Below are 27055 nucleotides of genomic sequence, written 5' to 3' on the forward strand. Positions count from 1 at the left end.
GTAGGGAGCTGGGAGCTGGAACAGCGCTTCAGCAAGAGAAGAATTGGACTGGAAGGTAGATGTCAGGGAAAGTATTGAAAGCCAAAATTAAAATAATAGATATGATGGGTTGTATAGTTTGAAGTGTGTATATTTTAATGCTAGGAGGATTATGGGTAAGGTGATTATGCTACCATAGTGTACAATATCATAACACCATTGGCTTGCTATCATAGTGTACAATATCATAACACCAGATATGCTAATTTGCCAGCAAATGCCAGCTCACTTTTTCTCCTACCTATTAAGTACGTGGAAAGACTATCTTCCCACTTTCTCAGTGTTTAGGGTTCTCAGTAAGTGGTGGCTGGGATATTACTTGTTTTAAAAGCAAGATGCCCACCCAGTGCTCAACAGGATGGGCTGGGGATGGAGGAAGAAGGTGGTCTTTGTGTTTCTGGAAAAACATTCAAGAAAAAGTGATAGAATCACAATAAACTATTGATCATGAGATCATATGGTAATTCCTCAAATACAGATAATGATGATAACTAACACGAATGTTAACACTATTCAATATAATGATTTCAGCAAGTGTTTACTGACTTATTGCCTCTGTGAATGACTGACACCAGTAAAAGCCAGCTGCTTATATCCTTCAAAGATTAGAAAAGAAATAACTCTTATTTTGGTAACCTGATACCATCAAAATAAATTCCCAGTATTTCTCCCAATAATCCCCACAAATTAGCCTTCTAATACTGGGTAAACTCTGCTCTCTCCCTCTCGGGAAAGCTGCTACTCTGCCAATTTCTGAGCTTGCCTCAAAGTCCAGAGCTGAACCTAATATTTCAGTGAGGCTTGAGAATCAGCACGATTTCATAGTTGACATTATAGAGGAGCATGCCTTTAAGTTACTGACACTATGTAGCAGTGGCTAAACTTGGTCACTGACTGGATCCGAGCAGGGATACATTCAGTAATGGCTCTTCACACCATTGGTGTCACATCAGAAGTCTTGGTACAGCAGTTGAAGAGGAGGAGACTCTTCAGGGTTGTGGTCCTGATCCAAACACATTCGCAGAAGAAAATCACAGGCAGGAGCCAGGCCCTAAGGAACCACATGCTGAGATACAGGAATGGCCTAATGAGGCCATTCAAGTTCACCTTTAACTACCAACTGAACCAAAAGCTTCAAAGAAATACACAGAAAATGCTTGTGGAACTCAGTAGGCTACAGAATGCACCTTTCAGTTAACCCATCCACACATAATTCATACCATCTCTGCCACTTCCTTTGAAGTTCATTCCATTTACTCACCATCTTCCATGTGAAAAATTTATTTACTCCTCAGATCCCCTTGACATCTTTCTTCTCTTACCTTAACCCTTTTCCTTCTGGTTTTAGAATCTTCTTTGCTAGGAAAGAGAACTTATCTACATCCCTCATGATTTTATAAACCTCTAACACCCCTCAACCTCATTTGCTTTAGGGAAAACAGCCCCAGCGTATCCAATCTCTCTTTAAAAACAAATCCTTCCAGCCCTACCAACATCCTTCTCTACACTCCTCCTAGCCTAATCTTATCTGTCCGATGAAGATCATGCCATATGCCTTCTTCATTGTCAAAAGGAAAGAAATTTGGACTTGCAGTTAAAAGCCACAATCCTCAAGAACGCCTGCATTGCTTCACATTGCCCCACTGTGGGAATGCCACGTGCCAGAATGCATGGTGACACTTGTGGGCTGTTCCCTGCACATGCCGGACAGGGTTGGTTGTTAATGCAAACGATACATTTCACTACATGTTTCAATGTAGAATTGATAAACAAACTTGAATCTTGAATAGAGTTGAATGTTGAACATCCAATGAACACATCTGAAGTTCACTGTCATTAAAAGGAAACAGAAATTGCACACTGATAGATAAACACTGTCCCTCTCACGTAATTGTGTTTAGTTCCTTGTATGCCTGTTACCACCACTGTCACTCTCCAACCACTCTAATTGAAGAAAATGTTGATCATTTTTACAAGCACTTTAAAGTTAGCCTCAGGATGTCAGCCAAACCCTTTTCAACAGTATTTTGGTCAAATGCCCACCTGGAAATTATTGCTTCAACAAGTCAGTGTCCCCAGCCTGTTGAATGATAGATTAACATTTTATTAAGGGTTGGGCTGTATTGCTAAACCTCAAAAGGAAATGGATCACTGCTTGCCATCTGTCTTTATATTCAAATTACCTGTGACTCCTCACCTATACCTGAGCCCTGGATAAATGGAGTTTAGATAAAGACAATCCTACCAGTTTCCGCTGGTTTCTTATTATAGATCAGTAACAATAATGAAATGAAAAAATAGACTTACAGTCTTGAATTTTTCCTCTGCTCCCATGTACTTCTGTAGCTGCTCTGAACTATGGCTGACATTCAGCAACTTGGGAAAAAAGCTTAGCTTCATCTAAAAGTGTCTTGATGACATAAAAACATTATCTTAAGTTTGTTCAATGCACGTGTAATTTTCTGATTTATATTTCCATTACAGTTGGAAGCCTATATATAACTTATTCCAGCGTTTTCTTCTGCCTTATTGGTACTTAATCTAATTTTATTTCATGATTTTCTGAACTAAATATCACTTTAATCCCATCCTTTAATATCAGAACTACCCATCTCTTTTCCACTTTGCCTATTTCTTCTAATAGTTATGTAACGGTGTTAGGGAGTATTCTAGAGCTATGTGAAGATAGCAGATATTAATTCAGTTCTAATGAACCAGCTTTTGATATTGTCAACTGAAAGCAGTAAATTGAAGTTAAATGCAGAGGCTGGCTCACAGACAAAGAGATATGCAAAATGGTGATCATGAGACATTTGTATAAATATCAGCCAAACCTTTAATTCGCTTAAAAGATCCCATTTCACTGTTTTTGAACAAGGCCCCAGTGTTTTAGCCAATTTTTATTTTTCAGTTAACCATTCTGAAAAGCAGATTATCTGATCTTTCTTACATTAATGTTTGTGGCTGTTTGCTTTGCATAATAGATGTAGTGGTTAAAGTTTGACCACACTTGAGAAGTATTTGACTGTATCTTGATTTGGGGCATTCTGAAAGTGACGTTGTAAGTTCCATGTAACTGCAAGTCTTTCTAACAAAGATTTAATAAGTAACAATGCCATGGTTTCATTTACCGGTATATATCAAAAGATAACAAGTTAACAGTTTAGAAATTAATTGGGTTCTTGCTGTCTGACCAGTATGCTAACAAGAAGCAGTTTGTTGACTACATTGAGCCATACAGATTTTTCCTTCTGTTTGTTCAGAGCTTGAGGAATTTATGATTGGTTTCTATGGTTTAAAATTGGTTGGTTGCATACATAAGCCCAAGTATTTTTAACAGCTGATTGCTATCCAATGGTTCTTGCTGGATTATGAGTGCACAGTATCAACTATGAGCAAATGTGACTATGACACACTACACGGTTAATTATTACTCAGTACTCATTCAGCATGATGGATGAACAGCATATGACATATTGGAGGGTTGTTCTCACTCATTGTGATCCCTTGAGAAGAGATGAAGAACAAAAGCAAGGTGAACATTCAAAGAAACAAATAGAAGTGTTCGAAATTCTGCTTAGTGAGATGTTGGTAAGGCAGATGACCTTAAAACCTCACATTGGAAACCAGAATGAAGACTGTTAGAAAACTTTTATTTTTCATGCTTGGATAATGAGAAGTGCTCCTTTGGACATGAGTCCAAGGCAAAAGCTTTGTTCCTTGAAGATCTGGAGAACTTTTCGTTCTAATTCCTGCCCCAACTTGGCAGGTAGAAGAGAGGAATGATGGATCTGTAGAATCTTCAACATTTAACAAAAAGAAATAAATTTTTAAAAATTGGAATAATTTGAAAAGCCTAGAGAGAGTGGACATGCAGAAGATGTTTCCAAGAGTGGAAGAGTTTAAGATTAGAAGGCACCATCTAAGGGTAGAAGTCCTTTTAGAACAGAGATGAGGAGGGATTTCTTTAGCCAGGTGTTGAATTTGTGGAAATCATTGCCACAGTTTGCTGTGAAGGCCAAGGCATTGGGTATGTTTAAAGCAATGGTTGATAGGTACTTGATTAGTAAGGGTGTCAAAGGTTATGGGGAAACGGCAGGAGAATGGGGTTGAGAGGGAAAATAAATCAACCTAGATCAAATGAAGGAGCAGATGCAATGGGCTGATGGCCTGTCATTTTACAGTATAATGGACTAACTGTCAGATTCTGATGATTGAGGTCAAGGTAATTAAGCATAATTTGGATTGAGAAACAGATTTCAATGCGTAATTCTGTCACAGAATGCTTTTATTTATGTGTCTTGCTCTGATCTTCCCAGATATTCTGACACAAAGGCAATAAAAGCACTTGCAGGGTTACTTATGCTATATGCCAAGTGGATGGATTCTAAAGGATTAGGCCATTGTGATCAAGGGCTGTGGATGCATATGCAAAATAAATCTTATGAGGGCATGAAGGAGAAAAATGCCTAGCGATGGGAAAAGAGAAAGGAGTAAGATAATGTGGTAAACTATGTATACCTGTCTGGACACGCCCCTCTGCTGACTGCTCCTGTGGCTCCTCCCACAGACCCCTGTATAAAGGTGATTGGGGCACTGCTCCTCCCTCAGTCTCCGAGATGTCGTGGTCCCTTTTGCTGCTAATAAAAGCCTATCGTTCACTTCCTGTCTCCAAGAGTTATTGATGGTGCATCAGATATATCGGCCAATTGTCCACACAGCAACATGGAAAATGGACCCAGTTCTCTGGTGTGGCTTCTCTCCATTCGCTTTTGCTTCAGATAGGAGGCAAACATAAGGCCCAAGTGCCTCCTTCAAGCTGTGCTTCATAGCTAGAACTGATTATTAACCCCCAACTCATTTGTTTTTCAAGGAAGAGTGACAATTCCCATAGCATAGTGTCAGATGTGAATCATGCACACTGTTTGTTACCTGTCAGACCCTGGTGCAATGTCCGCTGTGTTTTGTCCTGACATGCTCTCTGTACACAGTTGACATTATAACATTCTAAATGAAGCTGCCCAAAGACTTCATTTCCCAGTCACCTCCCATGGATTTCAGTACTGTGAGGGACTGTTTGAATGTTGTCTGAAATCAGTGGGGCTTTTAAAGCAGTGGCTCAAAATAGTGGGTGCATTCAGTAGCTTTGGTAACTAGAGGATACAGATTTAACTGGTAGAAGATTTTATGAAATGAACAGCTATGTTGTGGAATGTACTACTTGGAATAGTGACTAAAAAGATTCAGTAGTAACTTACAACAAATGAATTGAATAAATATTGAAAGTGGGAATTTTACGGAGCATTGGGGAGAGACCAGAGAATGGGACTATTAAATTGTTCTATGAAAGAGTCGTCACTAACACAAGGAGTTGAATGTCTTCCTTATGCACTGTTTGTCTTGGATATTCATATATGCTCAATATCTACTTTTGTTGTAAATTGTTCTGAAGCACTTCCTGTGCCTGACGTTGTTGTATTGATCAATAAATGTTCTTCCTTCTTAAATTATCCCCATATAATTTAACTTGCCTCTAACCATTGTAATGAGCTCATTAACTGCTCAAATTAAGCTCTTGCAGCTAACATATAAAGTTGTTCAACAGTCAAGTATTAGCTCAGCTGTTGAAATATTGTTAAGTCCAATGTTTATAACCATATAACCATATAACAATCACAGCACGGAAACAGGCCATTCCGGCCCTCCTAGTCCGTGCCGAACTCTTAATCTCACCTAGTCCCACCTACCCGCACTCAGCCCATAACCCTCCACTCCTTTCCTATCCATATACCTATCCAATTTTACCTTAAATGACACAACTGAACTGGCCTCTACTACTTCTACAGGAAGCTCATTCCACACAGCTATCACTCTCTGAGTAAAGAAATACCCCCTCGTGTTTCCCTTAAACTTTTGCCCCCTAACTCTCAAATCATGTCCTCTCGTTTGAATCTCCCCTACTCTCAATGGAAACAGCCTATTCACGTCAACTCTATCTATCCCTCTCAACATTTTAAATACCTCGATCAAATCCCCCCTCAACCTTCTACGCTCCAATGAATAGAGACCTAACTTGTTCAACCTTTCTCTGTAACTTAAGTGCTGAAACCCAGGTAACATCCTAGTAAATCGTCTCTGCACTCTCTCTAATTTATTGATATCTTTCCTATAATTCGGTGACCAGAACTGTACACAATATTCCAAATTTGGCCTTACCAATGCCTTGTACAATTTTAACATTACATCCCAACTTCTGTACTCAATGCTCTGATTTATAAAGGCCAGCGTTCCAAAAGCCTTCTTCACCACCCTATCTACATGAGACTCCACCTTCAGGGAACTATGCACTGTTATTCCTAGATCTCTCTGTTCCACTGCATTCCTCAATGCCCTACCATTTACCCTGTATGTTCTATTTGGATTATTCCTGCCAAAATGTAGAACCTCACACTTCTCAGCATTAAACTCCATCTGCCAACGTTCAGCCTATTCTTCTAACCGGCATAAATCTCCCTGCAAGCTTTGAAAACCCACCTCATTATCCACAACACCTCCTACCTTAGTATCATCAGCATACTTACTAATCCAATTTACCACCCCATCATCCAGATCATTTATGTATATTACAAACAACATTGGGCCCAAAACAGATCCCTGAGGCACCCCGCTAGTCACCGGCCTCCATCCCGATAAACAATTATCCACCACTACTCTCTGGCATCTCCCATCTAGCCACTGTTGAATCCATTTTATTACTCCAGCATTAATACCTAACGACTGAACCTTCTTAACTAACCTTCCATGTGGAACTTTGTCAAAGGCCTTGCTGAAGTCCATATAGACTACATCCACTGCCTTACCCTCGTCAACATTCCTCGTAACTACTTCAAAAAATTCAATAAGGTTTGTCAAACATGACCTTCCATGCACAAATCCATGCTGGCTACTCCTAATCAGATCCTGTCTATCCAGATAATTATAAATACTATCTCTAAGAATACTTTCCATTAATTTACCCACCACTGATGTCAAACTGACAGGTCTATAATTGCCAGGCTTACTTCTAGAACCCTTTTTAAACAATGGAACCACATGAGCAATACGCCAATCCTCCGGCACAATCCCTGTTTCTAATGACATCTGAAAGATCTCCGTCAGAGCTCCTGCTATCTCTACATAAACTTCCCTCAAGGTCCTGGGGAATATCCGGTCAGGACCCGGAGATTTATCCACTTTTAAATTTCTTAAAAGCGCCAGTACTTCCACCTCTTTAATTGTCATAGGTTCCATAACTTCCTTACTTGTTTCCCACACCTTACACCATTCAATATCCTTCTCCTTAGTGAATACCGAAGAGAAGAAATCGTTCAAAATCTCTCCCATCTCCCTCGGCTCCACACATAGCTGACCACCCTGATTCTCTAAGGGACCAATTTTATCCCTCACTATCCTCCTGCTTTTAATATAACTGTAGAAGCTATGTAGAAGCTATTGTGAGAATGTTCAATATATCCCACCGTTTATGATCAATAATATGTAGCTGGACAAAGCATGATTGAGGCAATACAGGACCAAATCAGCCAGCAAAGATACAACCTTATAACCTGTGAACATCTTATGTATTCATGTAGAACTAGACAGATAATCAATCTAATATGGAAAGAGGTTACATCTTACAAAATGGTAGTTCAGAAACAATCTGTCATGTGTTAATGTGGCACATTAATCCAACACAAATGATTTTATGAAATTGTCGATCAGTCAACAATGGCACACAATGTATACAAGTGCACTGCGGTACCTAAGATAGGTGCATTTCATGGTGTAGGATTAATCTGGAGCATCTTATTACAATCACTCGTTATTACACCAGTCTGCCACATTGTGATTACATTACATTCCAATTATCTGTGCAAAGATCAATCATTCCATAAAAGCTACTTATATCAAAAATATTTTAAAAGATGTGAGGTTGAGCACCACAGATGAGAGAAGGATAAAACAAGATTTAGTTTAAAACTGCAAGAGGAATGTACTCATGCTCAGGGACAGCTTATGTGAAAAAGTTTCAATAACTGAATTGGTTAGACTTACCAGCTGCTAAACCTAGTCATCTGAGTAACATTCAATTTCATTTACCTGATGAAATGTTTAGTAGCTTACAGGCTGTTTCTATCTCCTTGAGAACTTCCCCAACCACCATCGTCTGAACCTGTTCTAGGGATCGTTCTTCTATGTGGACACTGTTCTGATAGTCCAGCTCTGTGGTCACACAAAGCTCCTGACTGTCCACTATGGGACATTGTTCTGGCTCTTTGTGTTGCTCTGTCTTCAAGCTGTGGTCCATTTCTGGATGCTCCACCAACCCCTTAGATAGCCACGCACAGTCTTCAGTTAGCAGCATGTCAAAGTAGGACAAGTAGACGGGCAGTGTCCGATCAGGGGTTGAGGGGTTACTGGATGGCTCCACCACTGTCCACTCAAGGCCCTTGGGATGGCTGGGTTTCTCCAGGTTAGTCAGTATTGCATCCTCAAACGCAGTTCGGTTCTGATGTAGCATGGTCTGTCGACGACCAGCACTGCCCATCACCTCGAGCCAACTCTTCAAATCTACAGCAAATCCAGAAGAGACAAATGTTTAATAGCATAATAACACCTTCCATAAACTGATGAATATTGACTGCATCACAGCAATGCTGTTCATTGAGCTCATTGGGAGGCTTTAAGCTAGAAACAGGAGATTACAGGGTTAGTCAGTCACTTAAATATCCCAGTAACTCCTGAATGGGCTTTAATGAGCCTTTTACTCATGGGTCAGTTTCTATTAATGGCTGATCACGTTAAGTGTGGCTGTTAGTCCAAATAAAGGAACCAAACTGCAGTTTCTTTCTTGTGTAAAGAAAAGCTGCTACTTAAACAGACAACATCTGACGTTCCTTTCACAAGTTTTAATTAAATGTACCCATTTCATTCTTGCAACAATTCTTGTGCCATTTACTGAGTGAAGAGGATTTAGTTCTGGATGGCACCAAGATGAACAGCAGGATTGATCATTCTTAAGCCTAGCACGTCCTTGCTTTAAAGATAGTTTTATGGAAGTTTTTTAATTGTAGTTTTTCATTTTATGTCAGCCACTGAAGCAAATTCAGTTGAATTTAAAATAAAAAAGAGGTGGTCAGTTTGCTGGGGTTACACGCTAATCATCCCAATAGTCAGCAGGAATTAGAAGAATAAATAATGTAGTCCAATCTCAGAAGGTTGTAATAGTGCAGGATTTTAAGTTTCTCTGTTGATTGGGATTGCCTCAGTGCAAGGGACTAACATAGAAGATATTCATAAAGTACATTCAAGAGGATACTCTGAAGCAGTTTGTAGAAAGGCCTTCACGGGGGAGTCTGTACTTGATCTAATGATACGGAGTGAGGATGGGCAAGTGGTGGAGGTGTCTGTGGAGTGTCTTTTGGATTGGTGATCATAAGCTTCAAGGTAATGGAAAAAGATCATGTTGATCCTCAAGTTTGGGCCCTCGTTTGGCACTTGGTGATTTCAATAGGACCTGGGAGAGATAGATTGGGAGCAACAACCTGGGTGAGGGGAACAACTTCCAACGAGTGGGAGGCGCTTGGAAGTGAGATATTAAACATTCAGAATCAGCAAGTGCCTATAGAAATAAGCTTAGGAAAGTTTCACTAATTAAGAATATTGAAGATTTGTGCAGGGAAAAGAAGGAAGTGTATGCCAGATATGGAAAATTGATATATTGTGAATCACTTGAGGTTCATCAGGGATTTAGGAGAAAACCTAAGAAAGAAATTACAAAGACAAAAGGGGTCTATGAAATTACCTTGACAAGTGGGATTGTGGAGAATCCTAAAAATGTTATACAGGTAATTATTGTGGAAGTAAGTGGGTAAAGGAGAGAGGAATAAGCCCTTAGGGACCAGAGGGTTAACTATGCATGATTTCAGGAGATATGATCTAGATTCTAGATAACTACTCCTTATTGGTATTCACTAGAAGAATGACATTGCTACTGGAGAGTTAAAGGAGAAATACTCTAATACTCTGGAGCACTTTGGCATCAGGGAGAGAAAAAGATAGAAATATTAAAGAATAATAGGCTAGATAAAATCCTAAAGCTGCCTGGGATCTATCCTAGAATGCTAAATGAAGTAAATGGGGAGTTTTTTTTACATCTTTGTTAGCCGCAAAGAAGACTAAGATGACTAGAGGATAGCTGATGTTGACTCTTTGATCAAAAAGGTAAGCTTGTAAACAGGCTGGTGAGTCTTATAACAGAGCTGTGGGTGTTGTTGGAGAAGCTTCTAAATGTAGGATGTATGATCAGTTGGAAAGGCAGAGACTGATTAGGAAGAGTCACAGCAGACTTGTGCAGACGTGATTATGTTTCATAAATCTGAATGAGGCGGTAACCGATGTCACTCATGAACGCAACAGTGGTAGATATTGTCTATATGTACCTTAATAAGGCATTTGACAAAATCTCTTCTGACTGGTCCGGGAGGTTAAGGTACAAAGAATGTGAGTTGTGTTACTGAACTGGATCTAAAATTGGCTGGGCGATAGGAAGCAGAGGGCAATAGTGAATGAGTGTTTTTCTGACTGGAAATCTGTAACAAGCAGTGCTGAGTTCTTTGTTATGGCTTGCAGGTGGTGTGATTATACGTTTGCAGATGACACAAAAAGTGATGGAGTTGTAGATAGCAAAGAGGTTGCTGAAAGTTACAGTGGGATGTAGCTGTGTGGAGCAGTGGCAGGTGGAATTTAATCAAGATGAATGTGAGTAATGCAATATTTGTGTTGTGCATTTCCATGATTCTACATCGCTCAGTAGACCTATTTTGCATACTTCATAGGAGCCTACTCTAGTAATCAATGTGAAAGTAACATTTTCTCTCCTGTCTAAGTTTCCTATACCATCGGGGAAACATGTTAGCTGGGAATGTGCAGCTAAAGTCTGCATCCTGGCAAGCTGACAAAAGAAGACACTGTTCAAGTTCAAAGCAGTTTTCTTAGCAAAATATTTCCACCCCTTACAAAATATTTCCACCCCTTACAAAATATTTCCATCCCTTAACTAACACACACAAGATGCTGGAGGAACTCATCAAAACAATCCTGAGGAAGGATCTTGGTCTGAAATGGCAGCTGTTCATTCCTGCGTGACCTGCTGAGCTCCTCCAGCAGTTTGTGTGGTTTGCTCAAGATTTCTGGCATCAGCAGAATTTCTTGTGTTTCCATTCTTTAAGTTGTGAACTAATCATGTTGCTTAATAATATTGTAAACTCCCCACCCACAGTTTTAAAGAAGTTTGGAGAGTTACAGTCACTCTAATTAAGATTAACACACTCCCAGCTGCTATGCAGAGAAACCTTGGTCAACAAAGCAATAAAGAGCATCCTTTGAATCCATGTTTGCTTGGTGTCTTATTACTCTCTTACTAATTTTATAGCAGGGCATGTGGAAGTCCAAGGAAATGACACTTCGGTTTCTCTTCGTGTCTACTCCTCTCATGAAGAAGTGTCCCCTGCTGGAGAATTATCATGAATCTCTTTCTTCTCATGTGGCATTCTGCAGAGGCTCAGTGAGCTGTTTGACAGGTGAAGGGCACTATAGTTGAGTGAACTTTCAAACATTGGTTATCAGCCAGTAAAAGGGTTGTGATTTATTTCCCCTGCACAAACCCAGGAATAGAGCCCATTTAGAAGATCCAGCTGGATCAGAAGAATTAACAGCAGCAGTAACAAGTACATCTTATATTGTAGAACTAGATATTATATGTTATGGATAAGGGATGGCATGGTGGCAAAGCAGTTAGTGTACCACTTTACAGTGCCAGCTGTATGACTGGGGTTCAATTCCCACTGCTGTCTGTAAGGAATTTGTTCCTTCTCCCTATGACTGCGAGGGTGGATTTCCTCTCCTGTTCCAAAGACATACGGGTGGGTCAGGGTTAGTAAGCTGTGGACATGCTACGTTCGTGCTGGAAAAGCAGGCTATCCTCAGCTCATCCTCAGGACTGTGTTGACACAAATGACGTTTTTCACTGTACATTATGATGGTTCAATGTACATGTGACAAATAAAGTTAACTGATGAAATCACCTCTAATGTAAAGAGCACACACACTCAGTGTTCAGGAAGAGCTTCTTACATCAGATTTCAGAAAGGACAATGAACCCATCAACACTACCTCACTATTTTTTGCACTCTTTTGCCCATCTTATTTTATCTATACAGTATTTAATTTATAGTTTGTTTTATTATGTATTGCAATGTATTGCTGCTGCACAATAGCAAATTTCATGACATATGCCAGTGATATTAAACCTGATTCTAATTCTGATTCTCATTCTGAAGGGATATAAATTTAACATGACCAAACAATTAACTAATTCAGAGAGATGAAATATCTGACCAAAGACAGTGAGAAATTTTCTTTGGTCACTTGGCCAAAGTAAATATGAATACCTGCACCTCCTGATATTTGGCTCCACTGTCGGCAATGACTCCAAATGTTAGGAAGTGAGTATAACTGGTGACCAAAACCCATGCATTCACTTGGCACGAGCAAACAAGGATGAATTTACCTGCAGTCCGTATGATTTTGGTCAACATAAAATGACACTTCCAAAGGCCTTTCTCCCATATAGTCTCTCCTCAAAGCAACAAGGTCATAGAAACCTAGTCACCAATGCTTTACTCAGACTGCCATCAATGCCAGACTGTAATTGGCCAGGTCTTTGCTTTACCAGGTCACTCAGTGATTCTTTAATTTTAATCTAGAACAACCTGTTACATTGAATGATATCACATTGATCTCGAACAGATTGTCAAGCAGCACTGCATTAAATTTTAATTTCTCACAGCGAGAAAGAAGTGTGAACAAAAAAGGTTGTTAATAAGATAACTAATTGGAGAAGTGTTGATAATTCAGCCACCAAGTGGTTCAGCCCACCAGAAGGTGTGAAAAGCTGAGATAATTGGAAAACATCAGTCTCCCAGCAACGCCCCAGACCTTCAGTTTGTATTTACACGGATTCCCTTAATGCCTGGTTGTGTTTGTCTAGACTGATGCGTTCAACTGAATGCCTCATGGTGGCGGAAATTTGTTTCAAATCTGTGCTAGGACATAATATATTAGCACTCAGGATTTGCATAAAGGAATGAAGTTAAATTGTTTCCACTGGTGGAAAGACCCAGATTTAAGATAATTTGAGAAACAAAAGCAAAAGCAAAGTAGTAATCAAACCACAAACAAGAGAAAATCTGCAGATGCTGGAAATCTGAGCAACACTCGCAAAGTGCTGAAGGAACTCAACAGGTCAAGCAGCATCTATGGGAAAAAGTACAGTCGACATTTTGGGCCAAAACCCCAAACATCAACTGTAGTTTTTACCATAGGCGCTGCCTGGCCTGCTAGGCTCCTCCAGCATTTTGTGTTTGTAGTAAGGTAGTAATTTTGTTTATGTTCATATACAACAGCCTGATCCAGAAATTTCTGCTGAAAGGAAGATGAAAGCAGATTCAATAATTATATTTGGGTTACAAATTAAATTGATCAGAAACTAATTATTAAAGGAGGAAGGAGCACAGGAATGATTCTCAAATTAATCATAGTTCATTACATTTTAAAAAATTTAATTGGAGATGGCAGCAAACACCAGGTTGTTCTCTTCATCCAGACCAAAGATAATGTAAGCTAAAAACATTTCTTCCATTTGTTTTCTTCACTGTTAACTCTTTGTTAGCAATTACGTTCAGCAATTGAAAGCTGAATTTATTGTCATATGCACAAGTGCAATGAAAAACTTAATCTCACTGGCATATAATTTTTGGAAGGTAAACACAGTTTAAGAACATTAATAATAAGGTGGAAATGAAGGGCATTTTAACTCTTAAAACCATAATTAATAACCTGGATTAATTCTAGGTTAGTACTTCACAATAATTAATAACACTGAAAATCAGACTGGTCATGAATACTTAACTTGATTTTCTTATTGGCAATATTGCCAGAGACGTTTAGTAACCACTTCAACTACAGTTTAGATATTGTTAGTTTTTATTGAAATTCTCCTGTTATACAAAGCAGCTATAAATGAGTTTTGCACTTACAAGAGATTATCTTTTTCTATGGTCCTTATTTACATCATGGTCAACAATATGTCACAACTCTGGAAGATGACCACTAGGAGACACAGTCTCCAACTTTAACTTCAATGCTGTCCAACTTGGATTTAGCAAGGTATGTCACAAGTCATAAATGCTGCGATGACATGCACTGAATATGACACAGCAAGTAATATACACATTGTCAGTGAGACTTACAGTATAAGCATTTAACAGAACATCACAACAAATGATTTGACAAGGCCACAAGGAAGGATACCAGATATAAATGTTATAACAAGGGGCCGACTGAACATTAGAGATGAGCAGATAGGTTAGAAACAAAAACACACTCCACCAATTCCAGCTTCATTGAGAAAGAAAATGGAATCAACCATCAGGAATTAATCAACAGGAGGGACAGTAGTTGTCTACAGTATCTTCCAGCACAGGTCCAGAAGCAATAGCATTCCAAATGAATTACAAAAAACCCTATAACCCAATGTATCTGAATTTGCATAGGCACTTGGCTACAAAGTACTGCAGAGTAACATTTTAGAAATGGATACGAAATGTGTGAAAATGGATAAAAACTAGTATTGAAAAATTATATGAGAACATCCCTGCTTCAGATTGAGGTTCAGAAACTCATTGAAAACTAATCAGCATCATAGACAAGGACAACAAATTCAGTGAATGCAACTCTTTCAGCCCTTTAGCCTTGATTCACCACTTAGTTAGATTATGAATGATCTGCATCACAGTTTCATTTCTTCACAAATGTCAGAACTGAAATTCCCATTAGTACCTTTATCTACAGCTTATTCAAGGAAAACATTCCAGGTTTATTTTACTAACTGGGTGCAGAAGTACTACTTGTGATTGGAAATAGGACATTTAAGGGGAATTTTAAGATTATATTGCCATCTAATAAAAAGAGAAAATGCTAGAAATATTCCATAGGACAGCAGCCTCTGAATTAAAGTTTTAACTCTCTTTCTCCTTTCACAAATTTTCCTTCATCTGCTGAGAAATTACTTTCTATATTTATTCCAAATTTCCACCATTTGCAATGTATTGCTTCTGTGTTGTGTTCTCCTGTCCCTCGTGCTCATCATGGAACATTGTTTCTTCATATGTACCTTATTAAATTGTTTTAATACTTTAAAGCAGATCAGTACTCAATTATTTAAATTCCCGGCAAGTTACACAATCCACCTTTCTTATTTATCCTTCTAAAACCTTAACCAGGGTAATATCCTTCTAAGGCTGAAGTACCCTATTGGAGATCTTCATGAGGGGCCCAACACAAGAAAACTTTTCTCTTTTTATTTTAACCCCTGTCATAGAATATATAGCATTAATGTCAGTACAGGCCCCTCAGCCCAAGATGTTGTGCCAACCTTCTAACCTACTCCAAGATCAATCTAACCCTTCCCTCCTACATAGCCCTTCATTTTTCTATCATCTATGTGCCTTTCTAAGAGTTTATTAAAGTTTGTTAATGTATCTGCCTTTACAAGCACCTTTGGCAGAGCATTCCATGCACCCACCACTCTGTAAAACTGTAGCTCTGACATCCCTCCTATATTTCCTCCACCTTAAAATTAGCAGATAAAGACAATTAGCCTTTTTGATCGATAATTTATATTCTTAAACAAGTTTTAATGCAGTTTAAAGTACTGCAGACAGGAAGAGACATAGTCTATACAATTCACTCATGTATAGCATTAAACTAACTTTAGATGAATTTGCAACAGACTTGACAGTTTTAGTAGGTTTAGTACTCACCACCTCTATCAAAGTAGCAAGAGATAAATTAAAGGTTGAACTATTTAGTCAAAAACAGTAGAAACAGGTTGAACAGATTAAACTGTATGCAGCCCTGTCAGCCAACAGCTTGAGTACTGTGTCCTAGAAAGAAATCAGCCAACCAGAGAAGGCAGTGTAGAGAATAACCCCAATGCTACTTTCAACTGTTTAAAAAAATACAACTGAATGACCTAGCCTTTCAATATTGAAAGAACATGAATAACAGGTGACATTATAAAGGTAAAAAAATGAGGTACAAATATAGAAAATATAAAGCTGGGAAATCACTTTAGACTGAGAGTTGAATAACAGAGTTAAAAAATAGGTTTAAAATCAGTTTCATGAAATTGCCATTCTCAGAAGGAGCAATTATAGACCTAAGAGAAAGATGAGGAAATGAACCTCACTTCATTTGAATCTTCAAATAACCTGTTACATGTTGCAGTGGGGAAACCGCAGTTTTCCTAGTTTGTAATCTGTTCTGCAGGCAAGTATGCCATAGAATAATAGTAAACTTCAGCACAAGATTTCACTGATGGATGCAGAGTCTAATAAACTACAACACGACAGCTCTGTAGTCTTTGATATATGAATTACCACAATTTGCAAGCTGTTACAAAGCCCAAAACAGCATGTGGTTAATAGTTCCTACACTTCTTTAATTATTACTTAATTATAATGGCTTTTTTCTTCCAAGCTCCAAGGCAAACAAAGAGAAAATTTAAAAGGAAAGGAAATATTTGTACAAGAGTTTTAAGGGTGGATTTTGGTGAGCATCTCCAGCTGCTTTTGATTACCTTTCAAGAGAACTGATTAAAAATTACGTCAATTATATTTTTTTCAATAGAATCCAGCAGAGATCTCTAAACTGGTCACCACTTTAAAGATTATGGATATCACCGAAGATCACTCTATGATGGACAAAAGGGCAAGACAACAGAGAGTGTAAGAATACTTCTGAGTGCGGACTGTCACTCTGAGTTTTATCTCGCAATGTTTCATCTATCAGGCCATAGTTTCAGCTGAGCAGAAAGGCTGTTTGTTACTGTGGAGATGCTATTTCCATTACTTGCCTAGGATTGGATTAAGCGATTAGAAGACTGATCCCCTGCAGTTCACGCTATTAAATCCTGCAACAGCTTGATGCTTGTCCATTAGTGTAAGGGAATCAGCAGTGTATTCTCATTGGTCCAACAGCATTCCAAAAGAAACTGAGATCTTGCTTTACATACGGACCTCAATTAGGATGGTTCAGGTATTTTCACTTGGTGATTCTTCTGTGGAATATTTTAAGGGTCAATCTGGATATTTTATTATTTAATCACTGATAAAATAATTAACACAATAATAGTACATCAACTTGCATTTATATAGCCCCTTTAATTCAGTAAAATATAACTGCTCAAAAACACTAAGACTAAATGAAGAAAAGGAACTATCCTATTAAAAATTGGCTTCTCCCAAACCTAACCATTTACTGAGTTGCTCAAATGGTATTAGCCTGCGAAATATCACACTGAACAAATGGAGAGGAATGTAATCCAAGGACACCAATACAAAAACATAGCCTCATATGATACAAACAGCATGTAATTTTGCTCTATAATTGAACATAAATCACCTAATGCTAAACGTATAGAATATGGAATTCAATTTGCTAATGATTAGTGAGGAAATAGCTGTTAACTTAATGAATTGATAAAAGAGTTGATATTTAGTCACCATAAACCTGTGTGTTTAATCATAAGAATGCCAGATTGTATAATGCATCTCCAAAGCATAACAGAGGGCATTGGATTACAGGAGTATCCATAGTGAAAGCATCCCTGGATTATTCTGATATAGTAAATCTAGCAACCTTGTCAAGAACAAGAATCTCCTCTCACCAAACCTCAAAGCAGCAGCTGGTTGATATTCATTCAGACAGAAGCTCAAGTAGTCAAAATTCAGATCCGCTGGAGAAATGGTGACAAAATTCAAGAGTACGAAAGAGACGGCCATTGATCTCCTCAGACTAGGCTGCTTCAGTAAAGAGGGTCTGCTCATCCTTTTCTACATTACAGTAGTAACCACACTTCAACAAGTTGCTCATTGGCTGTAAAACAATTTGAAAGTCCCGCGGCTGTGAAAGGAACCAGATGAATGCAAGTCAGGATTTTAATTAGGCTGTGTTAGTGTAAACCATAGATTTTCCAAAACGAACCCTCAAGACCTATTACAGTTTGACAAGTTAGCACTTTCACATCTTATTGACTCTCTTGAACACTTGACTGTTTGCTGCATATTTTAGCTTTTTTAAACAGCAATTTCAGCAGCTGATACTTTTTCCCAGTGGTAGAATACCACAGGCATAGAAGTCATCAAGTTCAAGTTCAAGTTTCTACTTAATTATTGTTCAACCATACACGAGTACCCATGAATACAGACAAATGAAATGGTGTTCCTCCAGGGCCAAGGTGCAAAACACAGAACCAACAGTCATACACAGCATGTGGCACATATAAGATAGCAGTAAATATACAGTCACACAAAAATATCCCAAATTCCTGAGTAACATGTCCTGTAAATTGCTGGGTGCTGTCAGCAAGAAGCAAGCCCTCGGCAGTCCACAGACAAACTCATGCACACAATCCAGCTTGTCTTCCACAGAACAAACACTGGAGGTCAGCACTGACAGGAGGGGACAGCGCGGACGCTGCGCTACACCGCTTCCATTGTCTCCCCTCCTGGATGCTGCAACAGGTGAGCCCACGGCTTGAGTCCAGACCTCGCTACAACCCAGGCCACACAGCTCCCCCGCCTTCAGCCTCACCAATCCAGTGAACTGGATTTGCAGTATTCTACATTACCAATGCCCAACAGGATCTTGCAATCTCAAGAAAGATGTCCAAGAAGGTCACTTGCTGTCAGACCGAACACAGCCTTCGCGCTCCAACTTCGCCTTTCTATAGCAGACAGCAACACGAACTGCACCAGGTTCAGTTCCTCCATCTCCTGCACTGATGAACAACTCACTGATGGGGTAGTCCAGCAGTTCTTTAAGTTCTTAAGGTCCAGCATTGTCTTGTGATCATAAGAAACCATGTTTAAAAAAGTTGGCCCCAGAGATGATGTTCTGTACGGGATGCAGAAATGCAGGAAATTATGCATAGTATGTTTGGATGGAGTGGGAGATCACCAGGAATACTCAAAGAACAATCCTTGTAAGAATGAGCAAGGTCTCATTGTTTGTTGGAGATAGTTACACAATCTTTTGATACGCCCTTTCAATTCTGCCACACTGCTAGAAGCTCTTTGTCAAACTGACAGAAAATTAGCGGCTCCCTGTCCTCATTTTCAAGTGGTAGTGACAGCTCACCATTAGAAAACACTCAGGAACCACTTTATACAAGTGAATGAAGCCTGAAAGTGTATTAACAAACTGAAACTGTGAGTCCTGGTGAAATAGAATCCCTGTCACTGCAGTCTTTTAGCTTTACAGAACTAACTTCAATGCAATTCAAACTGATGATCATTTCACTGTTACATATAAGGGCAAATTCAACAAGAACTTAAGAAGTAAGGGCAGGAGTTGGCCATCTGGCCTGTCGAGCCTGCTCTGCTATTCAATAAGAACATGGACTGACCTGATAAAAAAACTGTCACAAATGTTCCCAAGACCAGCTGCAAGAGGAGGGTAACTGGCCACGGGGCTAGCAACCCCTTTCCATAAAAACCCAAAGTTAGAGAAACACCAACAGAAGCTCCAAAGGCAAACAAGAGAAAATCTGCAGATGTTGGAAATCCGAGCAACACACACGAAATGCTGGAGGAACTCAGCAGGCCGGGCAGCAAATAGGAAAGAGTACAGGGCCATTTTGGACCGAAACCCTTACTACTCTTTTCTTGGGTGCTGCCTGGTCTACTGAGTTCCTCCAGCATTTTGTGTGTGAAGCTCCAAAGACCTCACCCCTGGGAGAAGAGGGATACACCAAGAAAGTAGGCTACACCTGGAAACTAGCCTAGGACAGAGGACTCTGCCAAGCTACCTGTAGGCAACCTATGCCCCAGTAGGGGTGATGGTCCAAAGTAAAACAAGTACGTGATCTGATAAGAGCAGTATCTGATCACTACATTACAGGGAAGGATGTAGAAACATCGGAAAGAGTGCAGAAGAGAGTCACCAGAATGCTGTCTGGAAAGGAGGCCTTGCTTGTAAGCCAGTCCACATCTAATGGAAAGGCAGATTGCACAGGCCGTGGTTATTCTCATTAGAATGTAGAAGGCTAAAGGTTAACTTAATCAGGATTATAAATTAATGAGGGGCATTGATAAGGTAGATAATCAGTGTGTTCTTCTTGGAGTCTAGAAATAGAGGCCACACATTTATAGTGTGAGTTGGGGGGAGGGCTATCAGAAGGATAAGTTTTTCACACACAATGTGATGGTTCCATGGAATAAGGTGCCAAAAGAAGTGGTAGTTGGAGGTACAATTACAAAGCTCAGAAGATGTTTGGACAGATACTTGGATGGGAAGGAGTAGAGTGATGCAGGTCTTTTGCAAGCAAATGGGATTAGTGCAGATAGACATCCCAGTCGACAAGAACAAGCTGAGCCGGTCCACTTCTGAGCTGCACAGTAAGAATGCAAGGTGCTAGGAGACAAAGGGGTATTGCTCACAGCTATGAGATGGAGCGAGTTGGGAGGAAACGTATCTGCAGTAAAAGCTGCAGGTTTCAATAAATTGGGTCAAATACCTGCTGTGTGATAAACTACTTTTCAGATTCATAGAAAATCTGTCCACTTTCATTAAATATCCCATGGTGCAATTTGGAAGGTGAGTCTTGCCAATGTTCTGGCATTATCATTCAAACAACATCATGCAAAAGAGGATCGCCTGACAATTTTCATATTCCTGTAACAGCTGCTCTGCACCCATTGTTACAATGCATTGACATGTACATATTAAGCCTATAATTAGTTGCTCTCTGGGGCACACTGATGTTGTGAAAGGCACGTCCTAAATGTAAGCAACACGCACAAAATGCTGGTGGAACACAGCAGGCCAGGCAGCATCTATACGGAGCAGCACTGTCAACGTTTTGGGCCGAGACCCTTCGTCAGGACTAACTGAAAGGAAAGATAGTAAGAGATTTGAAAGTAGTGGGGGGAGGGGGGAAATGCAAAATGATAGGAGAAGACTGGAGGGGGTGGGATGAAGCTAAGAGCTGGAAAGGTGATTGGCGAAAGTGATACAGAGCTGGAGAAGGGAAAGGATCATGGGACGGGAGGCCTCGGGAGAAAGACCTCCCCCCACTACTTTCAAATCTCTTACTATCTTTCCTATCAGTTAGTCCAGACGAAGGGTCTCAGCCCGAAACCTTGACAGTGCTTCTCCTTATAGATGCTGCCTGGCCTGTTGTGTTCCAACAGCATTTTGTGTGTGTTGTTTGAATTTCCAGCATCTGCAGATTTCCTCGTGTTTGCTCCTAAATGTAAGTCCTTTACTGCTTTAAGGAAGGTAAGTTCACAGCACAGCTGACTGGTATCCAGGGCTGTCAGAAGATGTAAAGGTTGGAAAGTGGTAGCGCAGAGGTTAGCATGACCTTAATACAGCTTGAGGCCTCGGAGTTCAGAGTTCAGTTCCTGCGATCTCTGTAAGAAACTATGCACGTTCTTTCCGTGTGAACATGGGTTTTCTCCAGGTTCTCCAGTTCCCTCCCATAGTCTGAAGCCATACCAGTTAGTAGATTCAGGGCTAGCTGTAAATTCTTTTCTGTGATTAGGCTAAGGTTAAATCGGTGGGCTGTTGAGTGGCATGGCTCGTGGAGCCAGAAGGGCCTGTTCCACACTGTATCTCTAAATAAATATATAGAATCACCTCCCTGTTCAGCTTTACTTGTCCTTTAAATGTGTCTGAAGTCCACAGGTGCATAAATCCATGAATAACAACATGTACAAGCCAGACAAGAAAAGTGAATTCTTGTGGTCACTTTGCCCTAGATATGCTTAAACTTGGTCCAAGAAGAATAAAGCTGCTGAAGCATTAAACAGGTTTTACGTTATAATTCATCACATATTACACCTTACTGCAGAAGACTGTACAAAGACTGAAAAAATTCCCACATATTTCAGGAATTGTCAATGTTAGATGCAATCTTTTATTTCTTGCCAGTTATGTAAAAATGTGAAAATACAATTCGATAATTAGCCTCAGCACAGCAAACAATACCGTTCAATATGCAGACAATATAAAGATACTTTAGGAAAGAACCTTTACAGAATTAGTCCATTGGCCTAAAACTCTACTTAAACCCATCATGTTCTTTAGCTCAAGTTAACAAGAAGTAGGTGTTCTAGTCACCTACTAAATTGAAATGAAATGTATATACGTATTTTTAACACGAATATAATATCTGGATTAGGCATTGGATTGAAACTGGGAAAATGATGTGTCTTGTTCTGTTGGCTGTCCAGGGGTTTGTGCTATCACTTCTGAAGCATGCTGCCTTATTGGATTCAGAATTGGTTGGCCGAAAGAAGGCAGAGATGGTGGTAGATAGAGTCTATTCTGCCAGGAGATCAGTGATTAATGGTGTTCCATAGGGACTCCTTCTCTTTGTGGATTTTATAAATGATGTGGATGAGGCAGTGGAAGGGTGAGTTAGTAACTTCACAGATGCTGTAAAAGTTGGTGGAGTTGCGGATAGTGTAGAAGGTTGTCGCAGGTTATAACAGGACATTAACAAGTTGTAGAGCTGCACTGAGAAGGGGCAGGTGTACTTCAATCCAGAAAGGAGATACACTTTGGAAGGTCAAATCTGGGGCAGTGTGGAGGAACAGAGGGATCTTGGGGTCCATGTTCATAGATCTCTCAACGTTGTCACAAAAGTTGATAGGGTTGTTAACTATGGTGTGTTGGTCTTCATTAGTGTGGTGGGCGGAGATGTGATTGAGTACAATGCTGTGAGGTAATGTTACAACTCAATAAAACCCCGGTTACACCACAGTTGGAATATTGCATTCAGTTCTGGTCACCTCATTATAGGAAGAATGTGGAAGCTTTAGGGAAGGTGCAAAGGAGATTTAGCAAGATGCTGCAAAGCTAAGAGAACATATCTTGTGGGATAGGTTGAGTGAGTTAAGGCTTTTCTCTTTGGAGTGAAGGAGGATGAGATGGAATTTGATAGAGGTGAAGATGATCAGAGACATAGATCAAGTGGATAGCCAGAGACATCTTCCCAGGGCAGATCTGGCTAAAATGAAGGGGCATAATTTTAAGGTGATTGAAAGAAAATATAGGGAGAATAACAGAGCTAGTTTTTTTTACACAGAGAGTGATGGGCATATGGAATGCACCTTCAGGAGTGATGGCAGAGCAATATTCATTAGGGACATTTAATAAACTCTTAGATAGGCACATGGGTGATGGAAAAATGGTGGGTTATGTGGGAGGGAAGGGTTAGATTGATCTTAGAGTAGATTAAAATGTCAGCACAACAATGTGGGCCAAAGGGCCTTTACTGTGCAGTGTTCTATGCTGTATGTTTTATGTTTATGTGTGTTTATTAGCTGAGACAAGAGTAGGCCCAGCTATGAGGATGTTTACCACTGGATACCCTGTTGATACTCCTTTTCCAAGGCCATGAAGAAAGAAAAACAAGACAGGGTCCATGGTACCATGATAAAGCTAAAAAAATGAAAATAGAGGAGAGAAGTAGAAAAGATAGTCCCGATATCACATACCTTCACAATCATTTCAATTTATAGTTGCCAATTTAATTGTATGCCCTGCAAGAAAGCATGCAGGAACTTAACAAAATGATCTAAGAATCTCCAAGAAAAGACCCTGGAGCATTAGTAGACAAGGAAAAGAGCAGCACTGTCACTGTGGTTTTGTTTTCAAAGGGCAATAATTTTCCATAATCTATGTGGACTCATTTTCTGCCTATGGCTTTGTTCTGGCAACCTTTAATCTGAAGGTAAAAGATGAGTTTTATTGCACAACTTGTGCCCATGCTGAGTAGTCTTCTGAATGCTTTGTAACTGCACCACCAACATAGAACTGTAGTAATTTATGGCAAAGATGGTAGCTATTATGCCTTTTGTGTCCTTGTCACCTAAAGGGGTAACACAGTCCAATCTCAATTCTTAGTCTGTCACAATCATTCAGATGTAGTTTCATAAGAGACCATTTGCTACCAATGCATATCCTTTGGAACATATCCAGATAAGAAGGTCAAGAGAGACTTTTTTTAAGTGGGGGGGGGGGGGGTGGTGGTGTTGTCCGTACTTGGGAGGGGAAAGAAGAGTTGGAGATGGAACATCCTACACTGCTCCTGAACTGGTCAAGGTGACCTTCAAGTACCTTTTTGTTAAGAGATGTGAACTGGCTTTATTTGTTACCAGACTGCTATTAATTTGGCCCTTCTGCTGAAGAACCCACCAATGAAGAGCATGGATAATACTCGATGAGTACTACAAGTATGATAAAATGAACAGCCGGCATTACAATGAAGTAGATGTGTTAGTCACACATCACAATCCCCACCTCCAGTTTAGAACACTATCAAATGTAGCAGCATTTAATCTTCATTGCTTTGCAAAGCCAACAGTTCTGCTGTCTGTCTGCTTATCTGTCCACAAGTATGTAATGCTGCTTTCATTTTGGTTCACCTGAATTGCTCCTAACAGACCTGTTTTTCTCATGAAAGGTGCAGCATCCCTTGAAGAGGAAATGGGAGCTTTGTATGTCACTCGATGACATTCCAGTCTGAGGTGACAGATTGAAATTATGATAATGACTTCGACTTGACCTAAAAAGCATCTTGGATGCAAAAATTAATTTAGTTCCTGATATGAAAGAATTGTCTAATTCAGCAAAGTAGATACTGAAGTTATTGCTTTGGGTTACTGATGCCCTTCCATCTGCCAAGAGTAACATTGCTAACTGAATGTTTCTGCCCATCTGAGAGATTTTAGTTTTGACGTAGAACTAGTTCATTAAAGTACGAGGTGTTGCTTCAAAGTGAGGCACACTCAGCATCAAAACTGTAGTATAAATTATCAAGTGAATAAAGTTATTGGTGGTCTGCCAGTTGACAATTAAACAGATCTTCAAACACGAGAACAGTTAGAAAAGTAATTAAAGATTAATATATATTTGGATTACTATTCTTCATAATACATCTACACTTTAAATTGAAAAATGTTTAATGGGAACTGGAGTGGAATATTTTAATATCTCACTAAAAGGAGTGAGCTCACTAGTAAATGGTGTTGGTATCAGGTTTTTGGGGAGAGGTAAGGATGTGGGAAGAAAGCTACCGGTAGTTTGGAGAGTTACACTCAGCAGACAAAAGCTGTGGGGATTATGTGAGGGTCTGGCATGCGTAGTGACATGTTGGGCCATGTATCATGTTTGGATACCATTTCTATGACATTTATTCATGCATGTCCCACTTTTGGTGTGATACAGGACTTTGTTACACATTGAGGACTAATTCAGTGAAACCTAGCATGGAGTAGCCTATGCTATGCCAGGGTGTGCAGTCTGGTGCTGGGAACATCTAGCTGTAGATAACATTAACCATTTATAAGTTGAAGAACTTATCCTAAACTGAAGCTTTCCTGTGGTGTATCATAATATTGTTTGCCCGATCTTGACCCTGAACTACAACCCCCACCATTACATCTTAAGATCAACAGCGAAACTCACCCCAGTAGGATATCATTATAACAGCATGAGACATAGGAGCAGAATTAAGCCATTTGGCTCATCGAGTCTGCTCCACCATTCCATCATGGCATACTTACTAGCCTCTCAACCCCACTCTCCTGTCTTCTCTCCGTAACCATTGACACCCTGACTAATCAAGAATCTATCAACCACCACTTTAAATATACCCCATAACTCAATGACTGTGGTAATGAATTCCACAGATACACCTCCTTCTGGCTAAAGAAATTCCTCCTCATCTCTGTTTTAAATGAAGGGCTGTGCCCTTTGGTCCTAGACTCACACACTATAGGAAATATCCTCCACATCCACTTTCAAGATCCCATAGGAATCAATGAAATACCCCCTCATTCTTCTAAACTACTACACATACAGGTCCAGAGCTATGAAACGCTCTTCATATTCTTGGAATTCCCTTTCATTCTAGGAACCACTCTCATGAACCTCCTTGAACTCTCTCCAATGAATGTACGTCATTTCCTAGATTACTGCTCACAATACTCCAAGTGTTTTCTGACCAATGCTTTATAAAGCCTTAGCATTATATCCTTGCCTTTGTATTCTAGTCCCCTGGAAATGAATGCTAATATTGCATTTGCCTTCCTAACCACCAACTCAACTATAAATTAACCTGTAGGAAGTCCTGCACAAGGACTCCCAAGTCCATTTGACTTCTGAGTTTGGAATTTTCTGCCCATTTAGAATATAGTCTATGCTTTTATACCTTCTACCAAAGTGCATGACCATACACTTCCCGACTCTATATTCCATCTGCCACTTCCTTGCCTATTCTTGCAATTTGTTTAAGTCTTTCTGCAGATTCCATGCTTCCCCAACACTACTTGCCCCTCCACCTACCTTAACATCACTGAAAACTTGGCCACAAAGCCATCAATTCCTTCATCCCAATCATTGACATATGACATAAGAAGAAGTGGCCCCAATACTGGCCCCTGGGGAACACCACTAGTCACTGGCAGCCAACCAGAAATGTCTCTCTTTATTGCCACTCTTTACCTCCTTCCAGTCAGCCAATCTTCTATCTATGATAGCATTCTTCCTGTAATACCATGGGCTCTTATGTTGTTAAGCAGCCTCATGTGTGGCATCTTGTCAAATGGCCTTCTGAAAATCTAAGTAAACAACATCCTTTGTGTTTAGTGATTCTCCTTTGTGTATAGAATCATACAGTCACAGAAAACTACAGCACAGAATGAGGCCCTACAGCTCGTCCACTCCATGCCAAACCCATTTAAACTGCCCAATCCCCTTGACATGCACCCAAAACATAGCCCTCCTACCCCTCCCATCCATGTACCCATCCAATGTTCTCTTAATCATCAAAACCAAAATT

The 27055-nt window shown here is 39.8% G+C and overlaps 1 protein-coding gene across 2 annotated transcripts in view; it reads right to left on the reverse strand.

The window, feature by feature from the left end:
- Positions 1-27055, reverse strand: part of spdef (SAM pointed domain containing ets transcription factor) — a 110229-nt gene that overhangs the window by 40599 nt on the left and 42575 nt on the right. For both annotated transcript variants that reach the window (XM_073030312.1, XM_073030311.1), the window contains exon 2: positions 8179-8649. In XM_073030312.1, the coding sequence (XP_072886413.1) occupies positions 8179-8626 (448 nt within the window). In that variant the 5' untranslated portion in view covers positions 8627-8649. The remainder of the gene's footprint in view (positions 1-8178; positions 8650-27055) is intronic.

This window comes from Hemitrygon akajei, chromosome 27 (assembly GCF_048418815.1).
Source record: "Hemitrygon akajei chromosome 27, sHemAka1.3, whole genome shotgun sequence".
Lineage (NCBI taxonomy): Eukaryota > Metazoa > Chordata > Chondrichthyes > Myliobatiformes > Dasyatidae > Hemitrygon > Hemitrygon akajei.